Source organism: Varroa destructor, unplaced genomic scaffold, assembly GCF_002443255.2.
Source record: "Varroa destructor unplaced genomic scaffold, Vdes_3.0 BEIS01000005.1, whole genome shotgun sequence".
Classification (NCBI taxonomy): domain Eukaryota; kingdom Metazoa; phylum Arthropoda; class Arachnida; order Mesostigmata; family Varroidae; genus Varroa; species Varroa destructor.
Genome location: NW_019211458.1, coordinates 4,167,477 through 4,182,988, shown reverse-complemented (window position 1 = coordinate 4,182,988; position 15,512 = coordinate 4,167,477). Strand labels below are relative to the sequence as shown.

At 36.6% G+C, this 15,512-nt stretch overlaps 1 protein-coding gene across 7 annotated transcripts; it reads right to left on the bottom strand.

Moving 5' to 3' along the window:
• Nucleotides 1-6,987: 6,987 nt before the first annotated feature.
• Nucleotides 6,988-15,241, bottom strand: LOC147755193 (uncharacterized). Of its 7 annotated transcripts, none has more exons than XR_015329115.1 (6): nucleotides 13,908-14,034; nucleotides 11,865-12,024; nucleotides 10,926-11,193; nucleotides 9,255-10,632; nucleotides 8,200-8,739; nucleotides 6,988-7,073 (listed from the first exon to the last, which is right to left on the bottom strand). XR_015329115.1 is itself a non-coding variant. In XM_086990946.1 (6 exons), exons 4-6 carry the CDS (start codon nucleotides 10,539-10,541, stop codon nucleotides 8,514-8,516), a joined length of 330 nt encoding a protein of 109 aa, XP_086847072.1. In that variant the 5' UTR covers nucleotides 10,542-10,632; nucleotides 10,926-11,193; nucleotides 11,865-12,024; nucleotides 13,908-14,034; the 3' UTR covers nucleotides 7,518-8,513. The 7 variants fall into 7 exon arrangements, 1 of the variants encoding a protein (XP_086847072.1); XM_086990946.1 differs by lacking the exon at nucleotides 6,988-7,073 and having other exon boundaries at nucleotides 7,518-8,739; nucleotides 9,255-9,329; nucleotides 10,513-10,632; XR_015329120.1 differs by lacking the exon at nucleotides 8,200-8,739 and having other exon boundaries at nucleotides 10,513-10,632.
• Nucleotides 15,242-15,512: the final 271 nt, after the last annotated feature.

Below are 15,512 nucleotides of genomic sequence, written 5' to 3'. Positions count from 1 at the left end.
AACAATCGAAATCTCTTGATAAACTAAATGAATATGGAAGACATGTTTTCATATTTAAATCTTAGAGTTAAAACGCCATTTAAAGGGTAGAAAATTAGCGAGGTGCTTTACCCAGGATAGCGACACTTTTAACAAAAACGTACGCGAACTAAATTTTTTTAAAATATCTTTATTCTTCTAAAGACAAAAACGATTTATGGAACGCTCGTTCTAGGTGCTTACCTCAAAGACTTCTATAGCTAACTTTTAGATATCGCTTCTACGACAGACCTTGAAGCCGTTGGCTAGCATGCCCTACCTGTCAAGGTAAGGAGCTCAATGCCAAAGCAACCGAAAATGAGAAGAGATTACCATATTTAGCGGATTAATTTTTTTCTATGCATAGATTTAAACCAGACCACTTCTTTCTTCCTTCGGTTGGCAAGCAAAGACCTTATCTGCACTGCACCATCGAAGACAAAAAAACATATGTAGTATGGTAGTAATAATAAGGCATGCCGCTTGCGAAATAGCCGGTTTTAGCTGGCACATACATGATATGGTTCTACGCGTAAATTTACCTGAGCTAATCGCCGGTTAAAACAGTATGAAAATGTGAATTGGGGGCGAAAGCGCCAAAACATTGTGCGTTTCCTTCTACGTTGACTGCCAAGTATTTTTATTACCCTGATCTACTCCCTAGAATCTAGAACCTACAACCAAAACGATGGTGGCTCCCTGGCACGATGTTTTCTTCTTTTACAAAGAAGTCAGGACGTCGTGGAACCACTGTCTCCTTCTGCTTACTAAACGTCATTAAATAGTGTTCGCTGTCGTCATTGAATTACATGCTATAGAGTGCTGGCCACTAACTATCAGAAGCTGTGCCGCGCCATATCTGTCTAGTGAAGCGAACAATGTCAGTTAGCTAATAAATTTAAAGGACTTATTGACTTTGAAGGCTAACCTTGTCATAATGCACCTATCCTCATGTACTTTGAATTTCTACAAAATGCAGCAGTCATAGTGTTGTCAGTAAAAAGGTTCGGTAATAACTAACAAATAATAATTAAGCGAATAATTAACAAAATTCAAACTTGCTCCGTCGATGAAATGTGTTAAGAAATTGCGCCTGCGAATTTTGACGTATGGATACAATTTGCACCTATAATTCTTCGCATTGAATACAACGTTTTTTTTTTGTAACTGACTATTTTTTAGAGGCATACGCTGGGTGCTATAACAATTTATTAATCACAGCATTTTGCTACCGTGCAATCCGAACTGATTTGGTATTTCCGTTACAAAAAAATCTGTTCCTTGATATATCTATTCTTCTGTCTGGTTAGTAGTTTTCTTAATTTAGGTAAGAGATAGCCTACTGTCTTACAGTAAATTTAACCTTGCCTTCTACCCTATTGTAATTTCTTTACTACATTCACTCCTAATTTCATCTAATAGGTCAATTATATTTATCTATTAATCTAAAAAGACATACAGATTGAGGCATACAAATCGTTCGTCTGTAATAAAAATAGCATGCAAGAAAGGGTTATCTTTAAGACTGTAAACAAAAATAGACAACTATTTTTACATATGTCAGATATGTTTTCAGTTCAGAACTAAGCCACTCAGTAATGATTTTCAAAATACTCTTTCTTTAATTCGCAATCACTTTTCGCGTCAAGCGATATTAGTAGGTGTAATTTTGTAAAAGTTTTTTGTGTTTCACATCGGACACTCAAGCTGTTAAGAATTACTTTAGATTTTTTTAGCATGAAAAAGTGTCTATGCGGATTCAAACGTAGACTACCACATAAGTTTAGCAGGCAGACATATTACCCAAGTGAAAATTTGCTTAAGTGTCGATTAATTCCGACGGAATTAATTTTCAAGCCTTTCAAACCATAAAATTTTTCAATTTGTCTCTTGAAAGTGTTCCTCAGATTCCTAGGAACCCATATCCAAGCCGGCAAGGGTGTGTGCTATCAGTTTCAAATATTTCTAACGCCGGTAAGGACTGCGCAAACGCATTAGAAAATAGCTAATCTTCGCTTAAATTCCAAAAACAACATGCGGCTCTTTCCCATGATTAGTTCATTTTGTTCTAAAAAGAGCTGCCTTCATTTTGGTTCGAAGGATAGCCAGTGAACACATGTCCGCTATGACAAGCAACCTGGCAAAATTTGTCTAAATTCAAATACCGCGCCCTCAATTTTTTAATTAAATAAACTAAAAAGTTAGGAAGTGTCTCTGCAAGCACTACTGTCAGGCCGTCGCAGTTATCCTGTTAGCCTGATCACCTTTCTTTTTCGTCGTTTTTTCTGAATAAATACGAAGTACAATTGTTATTACAGAATTAGGCTAAATTAATGTATTCTTGGTTGACCAAGTATGCGGTCAACTGTAAAACTTTACGCATGTTAAACGGCAAACAGTCATATATTTCCATAGTGTATTAAGCATTGCAGTGCAAAGAACGTAAATCCATCTTTTCGAGGGCCCAGTGATCATAATCTAGATACTCACTTCACTTTACTGACAAGTTTGTAAATAAGCAATTATAGAGGGGGTGAAGTTCACGGAAATATATATTTTCACAAATTTTACCGACTATATATATACGCATATAATTTTTTTTAACACTAGATTGTAACATATTTTAACATAACTTATAGCAAGTGGAAAACATATTAACTTAAATTTTAAGTGCCGTTGTTTTCGATTTCTCGACGACCTTGTTTTTCAATGCATATTGATTTTTAGCAAAAAATTAGAACATAAATTACTCATCGTACATCCGCTCTTGATGGTATAACCTGAATAGTGGGTAGTAACTAAACTAGTATCATCCATAAAAGGAAATAAGGACTGAAATACGAGATCTGCCCTAGAAATCTCTGTGTTCGGCTTTTCTCTTGGAAAGAAGATACAAAACTTATCTAGTTTGATATCAATATTTTCAATGTTACCCAAAAAACTGTGCCTACATATCTTGATATTCTTTGACTAATTTGAAGGTTTCTAGCTTTACTTGGTTAATATTCAGTCATAATGCTTTAAATTATTCATTTTAACCTGCATTCGATAGTACTTCCAATGCTTAAACTAAAATAGATGTCAAAACTGGTATTTGCTTTATAAGTTTCGAGTTATTTTTTAATATATGCGTTCTTCCATAATCTACTTTTTGCATCTCATCGATTTGCAACCTAAACTAGTTATGATGATTTTCGTTAAATTTGCTAAAGCTTCGCAAAACATTTTAAAATCTTTAAAAATACCAAATGTTGCAAATTTTAAAAGATCTTATTGAAATTATTATTGCATCATTATTGTTTAAGTGAATATATTCAAAAAAGTAAAACGCTATTAATACCTAGTTTTACGTAGTTTTTCACATAAAAATCAGTTCTCCAAAACGTGAGGTTTTCTCTCTGGACCAATCTACAAATAAAAATGTTAAAAGAGTCACTAAAATTCGTTCCGCTTATTTCCTATTCAAGTAACACTGCTCGTAGATATAGGAGAGTACTTTGACATATATCTATATATAATAATTTTAGAACCTCGATTGTTTCATCTGGCCTTACTGTCAAAGGGCATTTCAAACACACAGTTACCCTCAATACCAAGTAGGGAAGCTAAAAATTTAAAATGACCATTTTCTACCGATGTATATGTCGCAAGCTTGTTCGCACTTTTAGATTTTACTCTTATTGTATGAAAACTTCCCAGTTCCCTTATCTTCAAAGGTGATTCGTAATACTTTTTATTTAAATGATACTAACCCCCGGACACACCGTTTAAAAAGCAAACAACTACAGGCTAGCCATTGTAATTGAAAACATTTATCTTCTCGGAATGGCAGCACGTTATTACAGGCGTTCTAACAGTCAAATTTTTTCGCGTCCAAAGAGCAACGATTGGAAGAAATTAAACTGAATACATGTAAGGTGGTTGTTTGATTAGAAATAAGCAAGAGTGTTTTCAAAGCGAGAATTACGTGTTTTTAAAGTACTGGTTGAAACACCAAAAATATAAAATATATATGGAATATATGAAAAAGCGAACGATAAATTTACAAAACAATAAAGACAAATGTAATCTAATTGCTTACATTGAGATTATTTTTTGTTTTGAGGAATCTGAGGTATTTTGTTAGCTGGCTATAATTTTCAGTAGGCAATAGCGCAATCCGCGTAGTTATGCACATCTCTTAGTGAGTTGCCATAGTAACCGAGTCGAACCTCAACGTTGAGAAAAAAATATTACTACAATAGAATAACGAGGAAAATAAGAATTTGAATCAGCCTGTCGGAGAAACGCTAGAGAAGTCCAGCAAAATGTACCCCATTAAATCCTTGATGGGGGCAATGCCCTAATGTTGCAAAAGATATGGTTCGGTCGGGATAGGATGGTTAGAAATGATGCTTGGCCAGCACCTACAGCTTGTCCATCTAAAAATATAAGCTTAATGTCTTAACGCTCAATTCTAAAAACCAACAAATTTGTAGCTAAACTCGCAATCTCTGTCAACAACGCATCCAAATATCTTGGTTGGGTTTTAAAGGGAACTTTTGTAAGACGTCAAATACATTTTCAAGTGGATGGTGCCATCTTCGGATTCCTTTCCAACTAAGGTATGATAAAACATTTTACGCCTGTCGACATGGTTTTCAATGCTGTAGAATTTCAATATAATTATTGAACTGTTGCACAGTTTCCAAATACATGTATTTCCATTTCACCTAAGATTGCTTTCGAACGATTTTACTCGGCGGTGGGATAAGGGGCCTTTGATACAACCTGTTTCTCATCGTGTGGGAATAATTTAACAAACTGGCTTTTGACAGCTTCGGCATATGTAATTGCATCTATTTGTGCAAGCTGAAGTACCTCAACAATTACTACTACACACGGCTGAGAGATCGTTTGGGCGTGCCTCATTTGATTTTCATTTCAGCATATCTCGAGAAGATTTCTTCCAAATATTTATGGCTGTCTGCAAATCGCAAATTTGGCGGTTATGCTTTTGTTATCAGGTGGGTTTTATTTCCAAAGCGTTTCTAAAGATTTCCTTTCTTTTTGTGCGGCCTAGTGATTATACTTAAGATAAATGGGACACTGTATTGTCGTTGTATTTAAGCGTAACTTCCACACAAAATTTTCAGTCTTACTCTGTAGCTGTCTTAAGAAATGTACGTGTATGCTCATTATGAGCGCAAATTCCGTGATGTTCCCACTCATCATAACACTGCATTGTTAATTATATTGTGAACTACTACAGTTACTTCTAATCGCTTAATGCATGCCTGTGAATGAACCCCTGAAATACCCTAGAACAGTATTCCAGTTTTGGCGTAGCGTGCTCTACCCGGTATATTCGGCAATTATTTCAACACTGTTCTTTCGTATGCAGGAAATGCTTTGACCCAGATTTCCAGCCCCTGTTCTACTATTCATATCCTCTGCAGTGCTAGCGTTCGTGCTAGCTTGAAACCTAACATTAGTTGTGGGAAGCTGGTCCACTAGCGTAAATTTGGCAGTGTTTCTGATTTCAATGTCTTTGGTCGCGGTTCGCGTGAATTGACGAACAAGCTACCTTATGTATTCTATCCTCCCCTTCGTTTTAAGCTCTGCAAAAGCTGGGTACACCATTGCACGTTTGGCAAGCAGTCTTCTAACAAATATTAATGATTCTGTTAACAATACTCATATTATGTTAGAGGTACGTCTATTTCACGCCTCTTTCCTCATTCCACGTCTATCAATTGCTTAATACCGGTGCCTGACAAAATAATGTGTCCCAGCGGTTAAGAAATCTATACATATTTTTGAGGGTTAGTGACCGTAGTTACTGTTAGTCGATGACGGGCTTTTTTCAGGTTGCTAGTCTAACAATGGCTAGCATTTTCGTCCAGTCTGTTACGCCTGTATCTAGTGTTTCGGTTGTGAGATACAGCCAGAGCGATATGTTCTGGCTTCTACGATCGACTTCCTCGACGAGATGATGAGACCAATGTAACAGCCGAAATAGGGTAGCTGATGAAATTGACACCTTAAACGACCAATTCACCCAAGACACATAATGCATCTCATTTTCCCCAAGAGTAGAGAAGAAGAAAGTAATGGTTTTTCACGCTTCAGGGTTTTCCAACGGCATACTCGGTGGATGCGCTCCGATATGGACTTAGATATTTTTATCTGTGATTTCGAAAGTTCAAATATCAAAATCATACCCTATGATTTCATTTATATCAGCTTTGCACACCAAAGAAATTAAAGAATTATTGAGTGAATGTTGCAGTTTATAAACAGTCAAGGGCCATTTTTCATGTTGTTTTGATCAAGTTAAACGTGAATGTTGTGATAGATGGATGATTTTGAGATCTATATTAAGCTCTGTCCCTTACTAAAGTATCAACTTAATTTTTATAACGTAGTATCCACTGAACCAGATGTTTTCAAAGACGGTCCTGTTTTTTGGATCACAATATTACCTGTACCCCTAGAGACAATCTATCTTTAGACTTATATGAAATCATTGCATGACTATTTCTTCAATGTCTAATATAACTGAAAAGATAATTCAGTTCCGAGCGAGCACTGAGGCAATATTTGCTATGTACGCTAACACTTTACGCACAGAAGAAAGAATAATGAGTGTAGTGTGAGAAACAAGTTTTTTATTGCTTAATTTTGGTTTGCATCGACCCTAACCTATAGCTATTTACTTTCGAATTACCTCTGACTACAACGAGTAAAAGCTGTGCGGATCCTACTTAACCTACCTTTGTGTTCTGCCATATACCTATGCTACTAATATTTACGAACTAAAAACTAGTGGCATCGGTGTGAACGAGCTCCTGCGTCTGGCTATTCGTTTGGCCGCCTATATACAGCAATATTAGAAAATTTATCAGCAAATGGAAACTAGCTAGAAATTGGTCTTAGAAAAATGACGAAGGTAGTAAAAAATCGCATAGAGAGCGATTTATTGAATATGTATACTGTAAAGTCAAAGAACTATACCAGAACCTGTTACCGGTGCAACTTTCAGGGAGAAAACGTATAGCCTCTATCGTAGCAGGCTGAAATAAAAACAATGAAACACGCTTGTGATATTCACTTCTAAGAATGAATGTTTTTATGCTAGCGATGTGAGCGAAGGAGTATATTTGTGTTGATGCGATGACAACGACCCTTTTAATCTTATCTCGTTCAACCGTTATTTCGTCTATTATTCACTGTTTGGTACAGTTCTTTCAAATGTGCATTGACTTGAACCTATAGCCACTTCCCCAATCGTATATGAATACCTAAGAGCCAACGGCTCAGTGATGTATATTTTGCATAATTTGAAAATACACTAGTCGGTCGTATCTCAAAACAAATAGACGAAAGCCAGCGCTACCTTATAAAACAATTTAAAGCAAAATTTTATATAACTCAACGAAGAAAGCTACGGAGCAGCTCAAGACCGAAGTATTAATGTCAAAAAATATTTGATTATATATAGGAAATATAGGTAGGAAAGCAGTGCGTGTTTTTCGAAACTTAAGTCAAGATCAGCTATTACCCAATTTTTTCGTGCTAGAAGAACCTTAGCTAACACCAAAAAGTTTTTTGCTCAAAATCGACGACCTATATTATTGCCACTTTGCATACGATTTCTGGAAAATAGGGAGATTTTTGAGACAAACCAAATAATTTTTAGTAGAACTTAAATGTTTTGAAGAGATTCGAACGGTTTTTATGAGATTACTAACATCCGTTTTGAGTCCTTACATTTTTCGGGTTCTTGATCTGCTGCTAGCCCTAAATTTTAAGTCTGCTAGAATATTTTCAAATAGAATGTATTTAGGCAACGAATAAATGAGTTAGCGCATGCCAGTAACGCTTGACGCACGGTGACTATTAAATTATTTGTGGGTCAAAGAAGGTATTTGGCTACACGAATGCTTCCTTAATATCAAATACAACGTCAAATGACCCTTCTTGAATTGCCTTACAACTTTCTGGTACAATTCGAGAACAGTTAGCCAACTCACGTTTTGGCCTCTTCAAATTTCTAGCGAAATATCTATCTCGTTATCGATTTCTGGTCAAACATGTTAATGCGCTTTTCAACTTAATTGTAATTCGAGGCCCTAATGTCTGTACCCTAAAAAGCCGAGACCCACATTTACCTCATAAAAATTCTAAGCCTGCTCTTACTTGTATTTTCTTTGCATGTCGACTGTGGATGTTAGCCGTTCGTTGTTCGATGGTTGTCTCAAAACCGGCTGTAGTGTCCCGTGTATGCCCTGTTACAACGCTGCTTGATACAATGTTCAGGTATTGTAACGTATTGCTATTAGAACAAACGTTTTCTGCGGTGATTTTTTCGGATTAGACAGAAATCAACTAGTAAGAAACCAAATTATTGTACCAGTTTCATTTATCTGTCCGTATTGAGTTATACGACTAGAATTCCCTTATATGCAACGTTACTCGAATAATTGTATCAACAACTGTTCTTACTGACACGATTAAACAGCACACCAATAATTTAGAAAAAGCTTTGGCAGTGGAGGTTTGAGTGAACACACTTTTTCTATAGTGGTGAGTGTACCATTAATTAATCGTTTACTGTAGATTCTGTATATCCATAAACCAAAGCCCAAAGTCGAAATGAGTTCGTAGCAATTACTGATTTTTGAAAACCGGAATCGAACCGGAAATTCGATTGAAAATCTCGTTTCCATTAATGCCCAACTGAAACCAATATGAAATTTTATTAATATAGTGTTCGGGTTCATGTTCTCTCGACTTACTACTCATTATGAGAAAATGTACAGCTAGGTTTAATTCACCTACAGCTTTTGAATGTGCGGTTTAGCGAAGAGTACGTTAACATATAGAACAATAACACGCTTGTGCACTTACGTCAGCCATCACGGGCTATTCACTGATTATTGTATAGAAAGTACCTGGCCTACCTTTAATTGCACTCCTTTAATTTAATGAGAGTTTAAAGCTTCGTAAAAGTTATACATACTTGTATGGCTTGCACTTTCCATCGTACTTTTTCTTAATTGATATATTATTTATTTATTTTATAATAGTTTCACGCATAATAAGCAGGTGCTTTGGCGAATGTCTACTGATTCACTATTATTTCCTGGCATTATGATTAGGCCGGAAAGAGATTTGCCATTGTCTTAAAAAGCGGACAGGTTTAATCAAATTATTCCGTGATAGCTTACTGGGTAAAGTATTTGCCTGCTAACCTTAGTAACATGTTGTGGCGTCGGTTCCAGCCTTCACTTCGTTTCGTGCTGGGAGCCAGCCGTCCGACGAAGCGCCTAACGGCGATACCAGACGTAAGACTTGAAACAGAGGTTTGGCGCAATTTTTTTCACTGCACGTGTTCGTAATAAAGCTACGAGAACATGTGAAGTGGTCTAGGTTTAAAAACGGGTGTAATCACCTCGATTTGTTAAAAAAAAAGGTTAGTCTTATGAGGCAATACTAAACGCCAGTATTAGACGCTATACTCGAAACATTTGGATTTTCCCTTATTAAGCAATACACAGGCCTATCGTAGACAAGACAGTTGGGATGATACGAACTTCTAGCTTCATTTTACCCTTCTAAGAAATGTATGTGCATGTAAAGCACTTCATATCAGTATACGAATTCATACAACGTAATTAATTACGACCGTCGGCTGCGAGGTGGTGAACCCACATGATTTCGCTAAGTCTTTTAACGTAATCAACTCGCCGTTGTATAATACTACATTTTTTAGTACGCAGAGGAAATTATTGAACGAGGGTCATGCGTTGAAAATTTCCTTATATATAAAACCTACGGAATAGCTCTCCTAAAACTTCTTTATTTCAGATAACATATAGTAACTTGTACCCTAATTCCTGAGAATAACAAACCGACTTTATTCAAGTAACTCGTTGACGATCACGAGATATATTTCGGTTGCTTTAGTCAGCAAATTTTTAGCAACATATATCATCACATGGAAAAGGGGACGTCGGTAAAAGCCGTCTGCATTATACGTGAGCTGCATATTACACAATAGAGCCTATCAAATATATAGTCCCAACGTCTACACTGTATGTTTTAATCAGATAGAAATTTAAACCTAGTGCGCAGATTTTTAGACATTGAAACCTTCGTTCAATCATTTGCTATACCTACCAAAAGTTGATTAGATGAGCTGGCGAGTTGCTTACGTTGAAAGGCTTGGAAAATACGCAGGTTCTGGTTATCTTGCGGCCGACAGTCGCAGAAGTTTTCAAATTTTTAGACATCCCTCGCTCTTGATTTAGTTGATATTTCAGCTGAGCCACTCCCCAAGGACCCTGCTTATGAGTCTCTTCAATCTTCTGTGCTATGTCATTCACTGTTGCGCGGCTTCTGTTGAATTTTCTTTGCTTCCCATTACTGCTGTAATTCTGCATATTAAGTCCCCAATTCCGCCTAATTTAGTAGTTAGCTGTATCCAGTTTATTCATAGACCTTACATACAATGATTGCAGCAGATGCGACCGTTCCATTGCCTCTTGCTGCTGGGTTTTCGCCACTGTTTTTGTCTCTCAACGTAATAATTCCATAAAACGAGTGCCATTGTATGTTTTAGCATAGTTCCTGTAACGGACACAGAAAATGCGCTCACAAATATTTTGTGATGTGCTTAAATAGGTTCTAAATATAGAGTAGGCTGGACAATTTCCAGGGTAGTTTCCAATAGGTGAATTTTGTCGCACTGTTTAGTTAAACTGGCTCTTTACTTGCAAAGTGCTTCTTGTAATAACTAATTTTCACTTATTTAATAATTGTAATCATTTAATTTTTGTATTTTATTCATTTTTTAGTCGATATAATGTGATTTGGGTGCGTCCGCTAGGAATCATAAAATTTGGTAATATAAATATTCCTACCGTATTAACTGTAGTTTGTCAATTACTGAGCTAGCGACCTTCTAGCTCATGAACCTTATGAACAAATGTATGACGATGGTGTTAGCAACAACAGATGCTTATGGAGCTGGTGCGAACTCCGTGACTCAACGTTACTGGAATTGAATGCATTTTCATGAGCACCCAAATAGATTACTAGTGCTGCAAGCCAATAAACGCACGATTCGGCAGTACCGGCGGCGTTCACTGTGACGCAACGTGTACTTTTGTGGTTGAATGTCTGCATTTTCTGGAAAAGAACATGTAATAGTACTTTAGTAAGTAATAGGTGTCCTGTGTATTTCGACTAGTGAATGCAAATAAAACACTTAAATTCGTCAAACATAAAAGATCTGTTCCCTTTGCGAGTTGTGAAGTGAATTAGGTATTCATTTGTTAGCAGAGTCAATAGTGTGTAGTTTTTTGCGCACAACAGAAGCCCTTTGCTTTTCCGGGCAATTAATTGACCTAATTTAGTTATAGCTCCATATTTACAAATACCAGACCTCAGAGGTACTGCTGAATCGCTTACACTGGTTCTTATTTTTCATGGATTCGTATCGATTAAATACGCGAAAGCAAGCCTGTTTACTCCTCTTGGACCTACAGGAACTTTCAATTCTGGCTGCTAGATTTTCCAATATTTGCAATTTTTTTTGTAAGCTCATTATTGTTCATTCGTCAACCCCACAAAAGTACAATGCAGAATATCCAAGGGTCGTTAAGCGGTTGTTTATAAGTGCCCCGTATGTACTCATAAGGGATGCTATAAGCTCTTTCAATCCGATCTAATTTAAAACCTTAATTTATTGCCTATTTGCTCTAGACACTGTCTAGGCGCACATACACGCTCATTATTACATTATATAAAGATGATGCACATAAGTTCTTATGAGTGTAGAAAGCAGTCAAGCATCTTACTTTAAGTTCGATTCCACACTAATCATCCATTATACACATCATTCAGAGCACTTCCATCATACAGGCATCAAAAAGACCGGTCCATTAGCAGCCATTACGGCAAGAATCGTGTATGTTGGCAGATGAATCTCGTTGCTTATTTTTATGCAGTTTGTTTCACCTTTAGCAGACCATGCATGCACATAGAACAAATGACAAAGTTCATTTTACTCGAAAAAACTAGTCCGGCTGCGTGTCGATTGGCCTGTCGGGAGCTATTTGTATAGAGAAACGGGCGAAAGTAGATCTACTTATTATTGAAGCTAAGTTAGAAGACACATGTAAATTACCACCACATATAGACCTAAACCATTCACTAGGTTTACCGTAAGGGCCATCAAATGCGCATGAACGTTGAATTACATTTATTATTTAAAATGAGCAATGTGAGTATCTTTTTACTCACATTGCTCATTTTAAATAATAGAGAGACTCTAGGGTACATAGTACCTATGGCACATCACATTTCCAGATGCATCTTGGTGTGGATTATAAAGAGCTGTCTCCATATATTGTCTGCCACAAAAATCAAAAACCATGCGCCGGTTTCATAGGCGTTACCGTCCCTGTTACTCCTCATTGCGCACACATTATAAAAATTTCCATCATCTCACTCATTATTGATCGAAAGTATTGTGACTAGTAGTTTTTAGAACCGCGCGTAAAATCTTCGGTGAGTATCCGACAACACGTGTTTGACGCCGTAGCGTGCCGAACGTAGCAAGCCCAACATAGGTTTCAGAGAGGACATTGTAACCAGGTTAAGTTGCTCAAGATTCTTTACCGTGGAAGGCCTACTGTTCCAGAAACTGGTTGACGGGCTCTTTCATGTTGTCATAACCTAGAGAATAATGAACATTTTAAACCAATTTTTCAATAATCACCGAAATCTGCCTGTCTAGTTGTATTCTGTTAACTCTCCGCCCGCTGAAAATAAGTTAGTGTAATGTGTTTTAGATACACATACAACTCCAAAAACTTGATTGGTTATACCTCTTTGCGCTACATTGTATTCAAGCGGTCGCTAAATTATTTCAATTTTGGTTCATAAAAATTAAAAATACAGATTTATTATCGATGAAGTGCTTGAAAAAACTCGCTTCCACGTCGACAGGCCGTGAGTCGCTATGCTAGAAGCTACAGTTGCAGCCGTCGATAACCGGACGACCGACTGTAAGGCCGTGGGCGATAGGGCGCTTTTAGAGTTCGCCAGGTTTTATCCAACAGAGCAGATTTCCAAAGTGTACTTTTTCACATGTAATAACATCTAACCATTGAAAGATATCATACTCAGAACCTTCGCATATTGTATTACTGGAAAGAAAAAGTATGTAATTATTCTAAACACTAACTAGCACGTCCTTTATCCGGTATCGCTAGTAGGTACTTTATTAGACAGCTTAACTACTAACCTATATAGGCAAAAACATTACAGCTCCTAGCACTGTGCTAGCGAAATTCCACTGATTTTACCTAATCATTTATATTATGCAGCTGCACTCGTGGTCTGGTTGTGTAATTAAGTGAAATAATTTGGTATTACTTGCATAGAGCGTTTTTTTTTGACGCCGTTAAGAAGTACCATATTGCACTCATTTACAAACGGGATATGGGCAGATCCCTCATTACTTCGTTTTTTAATCTTCTACAATGTGCCGCTATAACAGAAACCGCTCAAGCTAAATCGAACGATCCACACATACGGGTACGCAAATGCGATTCTACACAACGGTGCACTGTCTTCTTATGAATTCACGATACCGTACAACGATTTGCTTAGTCAGTTATCCTTCAATGTGTAGACAAGGAAGTGCGTTGGAGCTTAGATAGCAGCTTAAAGTAGATCTGATAAGCCTTAAAAGCATTTTCTATTTAGAAGACGCAGTTTGGAACATTTTGAAGATAACAAAATGCTTGTCAAGCATCTTTATTAGATGGGATTCCACTAAAAACCTGAATGACAATTATGTATGCGTCTAAAAACGGTCGTTTATCAGAAGTTACCCTTCAGAAGGGGTGCATTATGCCCTCTGGAAACTTAGCAAATCTATGTTGAACAACATATTATTAATAACATGAAACTCGCTATAACGCGAAAGAAATGATGTGAGTTCAACTGGTAGCATACACGCACTGCACGTAAATACGGCGCATATGGTATGTGTGGCAGCGTTACCCACTGCGTACTAATCGCACCTAGAGTTCACCGTGTGTAGGCAAAAAAAATATTGCTGCATGCTGACTTAGGATACGTGCTCTGCAGTGGTACACACAAGCGTATATGGCAAAGAATAATATATAACACAGCTAGTTATTTTTGAAGAGTATATCTGCATACAACAATTGCTAAAATATGTTAATTTTTGTCATAATACTGATTATTCTTAATCCCGTAAATAATTATAGTTGTGAATTTGGTTAGATTTGTTTGTGGTCATAAATATTTTTCTCCCGATATTTTTGCTACATTCCGTGTAATAGTCGACTCAACTGGAATAGTTATAGAACAAAAAAAGAAATATGTTTTAGAAATTGAGAGCATAAAGGCCAAGACTTGCAACGGTCAGGATGTGATCTTATTGAAATGCTTATCCACTGTTCGTTTCGGTCAAACATAGCCCTTTCGATTATCGTAGTTGCGACCTAAATGTATAAAAAAGAAATTCCTTATTCGGATTATGTAAAACAGGTTGCAACCTAAATAAACGACTTGATCAATCAATGAAGAGCAAAATGACAGCTTTTGCAGAGACACTAACTCTAAATATTCAGGCTTATGATAGGTTGCATGAAGGCTAATATTACGGCAAGAATGACAGAAGAATGTTCACACTAAGAAACTGGTAATCTTGAATTATTGCTTCTACAGTTATCGTTTCGCTTATTTACTGAAATTATCGCTAATATTTATTTAGGTCATTTTATCTTAAAAAATAAAAAATAGGAAATAAATAAAAATATATTACGAGTGTCGGTCTAAAGGTAAACAAGTACAAAGCTCAAGTAACGAAACTTCGAAAAGGGAACGGATAGTTGAGACAGGCATGTTTCGATACGTGGATTTCTTCGCCTGTTGTTTGGAAGCGATGGCTTCCGTAATTTTGAGACTTCTGCAATTACTTCTGTAAGCACTGCGGACACTTATGCGACAAATATAATGCAAATACTGTAGATTTTATTGGTTTTGTATCACACGTACCGATTTGGCGTTACATGGATTCGACGACGGCGCATGAAGCTATTACAATTTTTGCACTACACAATTATCTTGTTAATAGTTATTTATAACCATTTCGCAACATAAATATTCACAGCGTTTACAGGCTATTCATAACCACTGACCCAACTACTGTTAGTCAATGTCGTAATAGAACTATTAGAAAAAAACGTAATGATCCCTATACGTAAATATACTTTGCATGTGAATAGCGGCTACCAATTTATCAAACGGAATCTACTGCTGCTAAACAATTCTGCAGACGTCTGGCTCTTAACACAAGACGACGTGTATTCAAATTTGGACAAATAAATTAAAAGCTGATTTATGACGAGGCATAAAAATATCTCAATCAGTACATTATACCTGTTTGTTCTATGTATATGTTATTT

Bases quoted from the DNA above. Each gene is read 5' to 3' on its own strand.
- LOC147755193 (XM_086990946.1), bottom strand. From the start codon at position 10,541: ATGGAACGGTCGCATCTGCTGCAATCATT. The intron at 9,330-10,512 runs GTATGTAAGGTC...TATCGCCGTTAG, and splicing joins TCGCATCTGCTGCAATCATT to GCGCTTCGTCGGACGGCTGG. The intron at 8,740-9,254 runs GTTAGCAGGCAA...TATTGGTTTCAG, and splicing joins CGCCACAACATGTTACTAAG to TTGGGCATTAATGGAAACGA.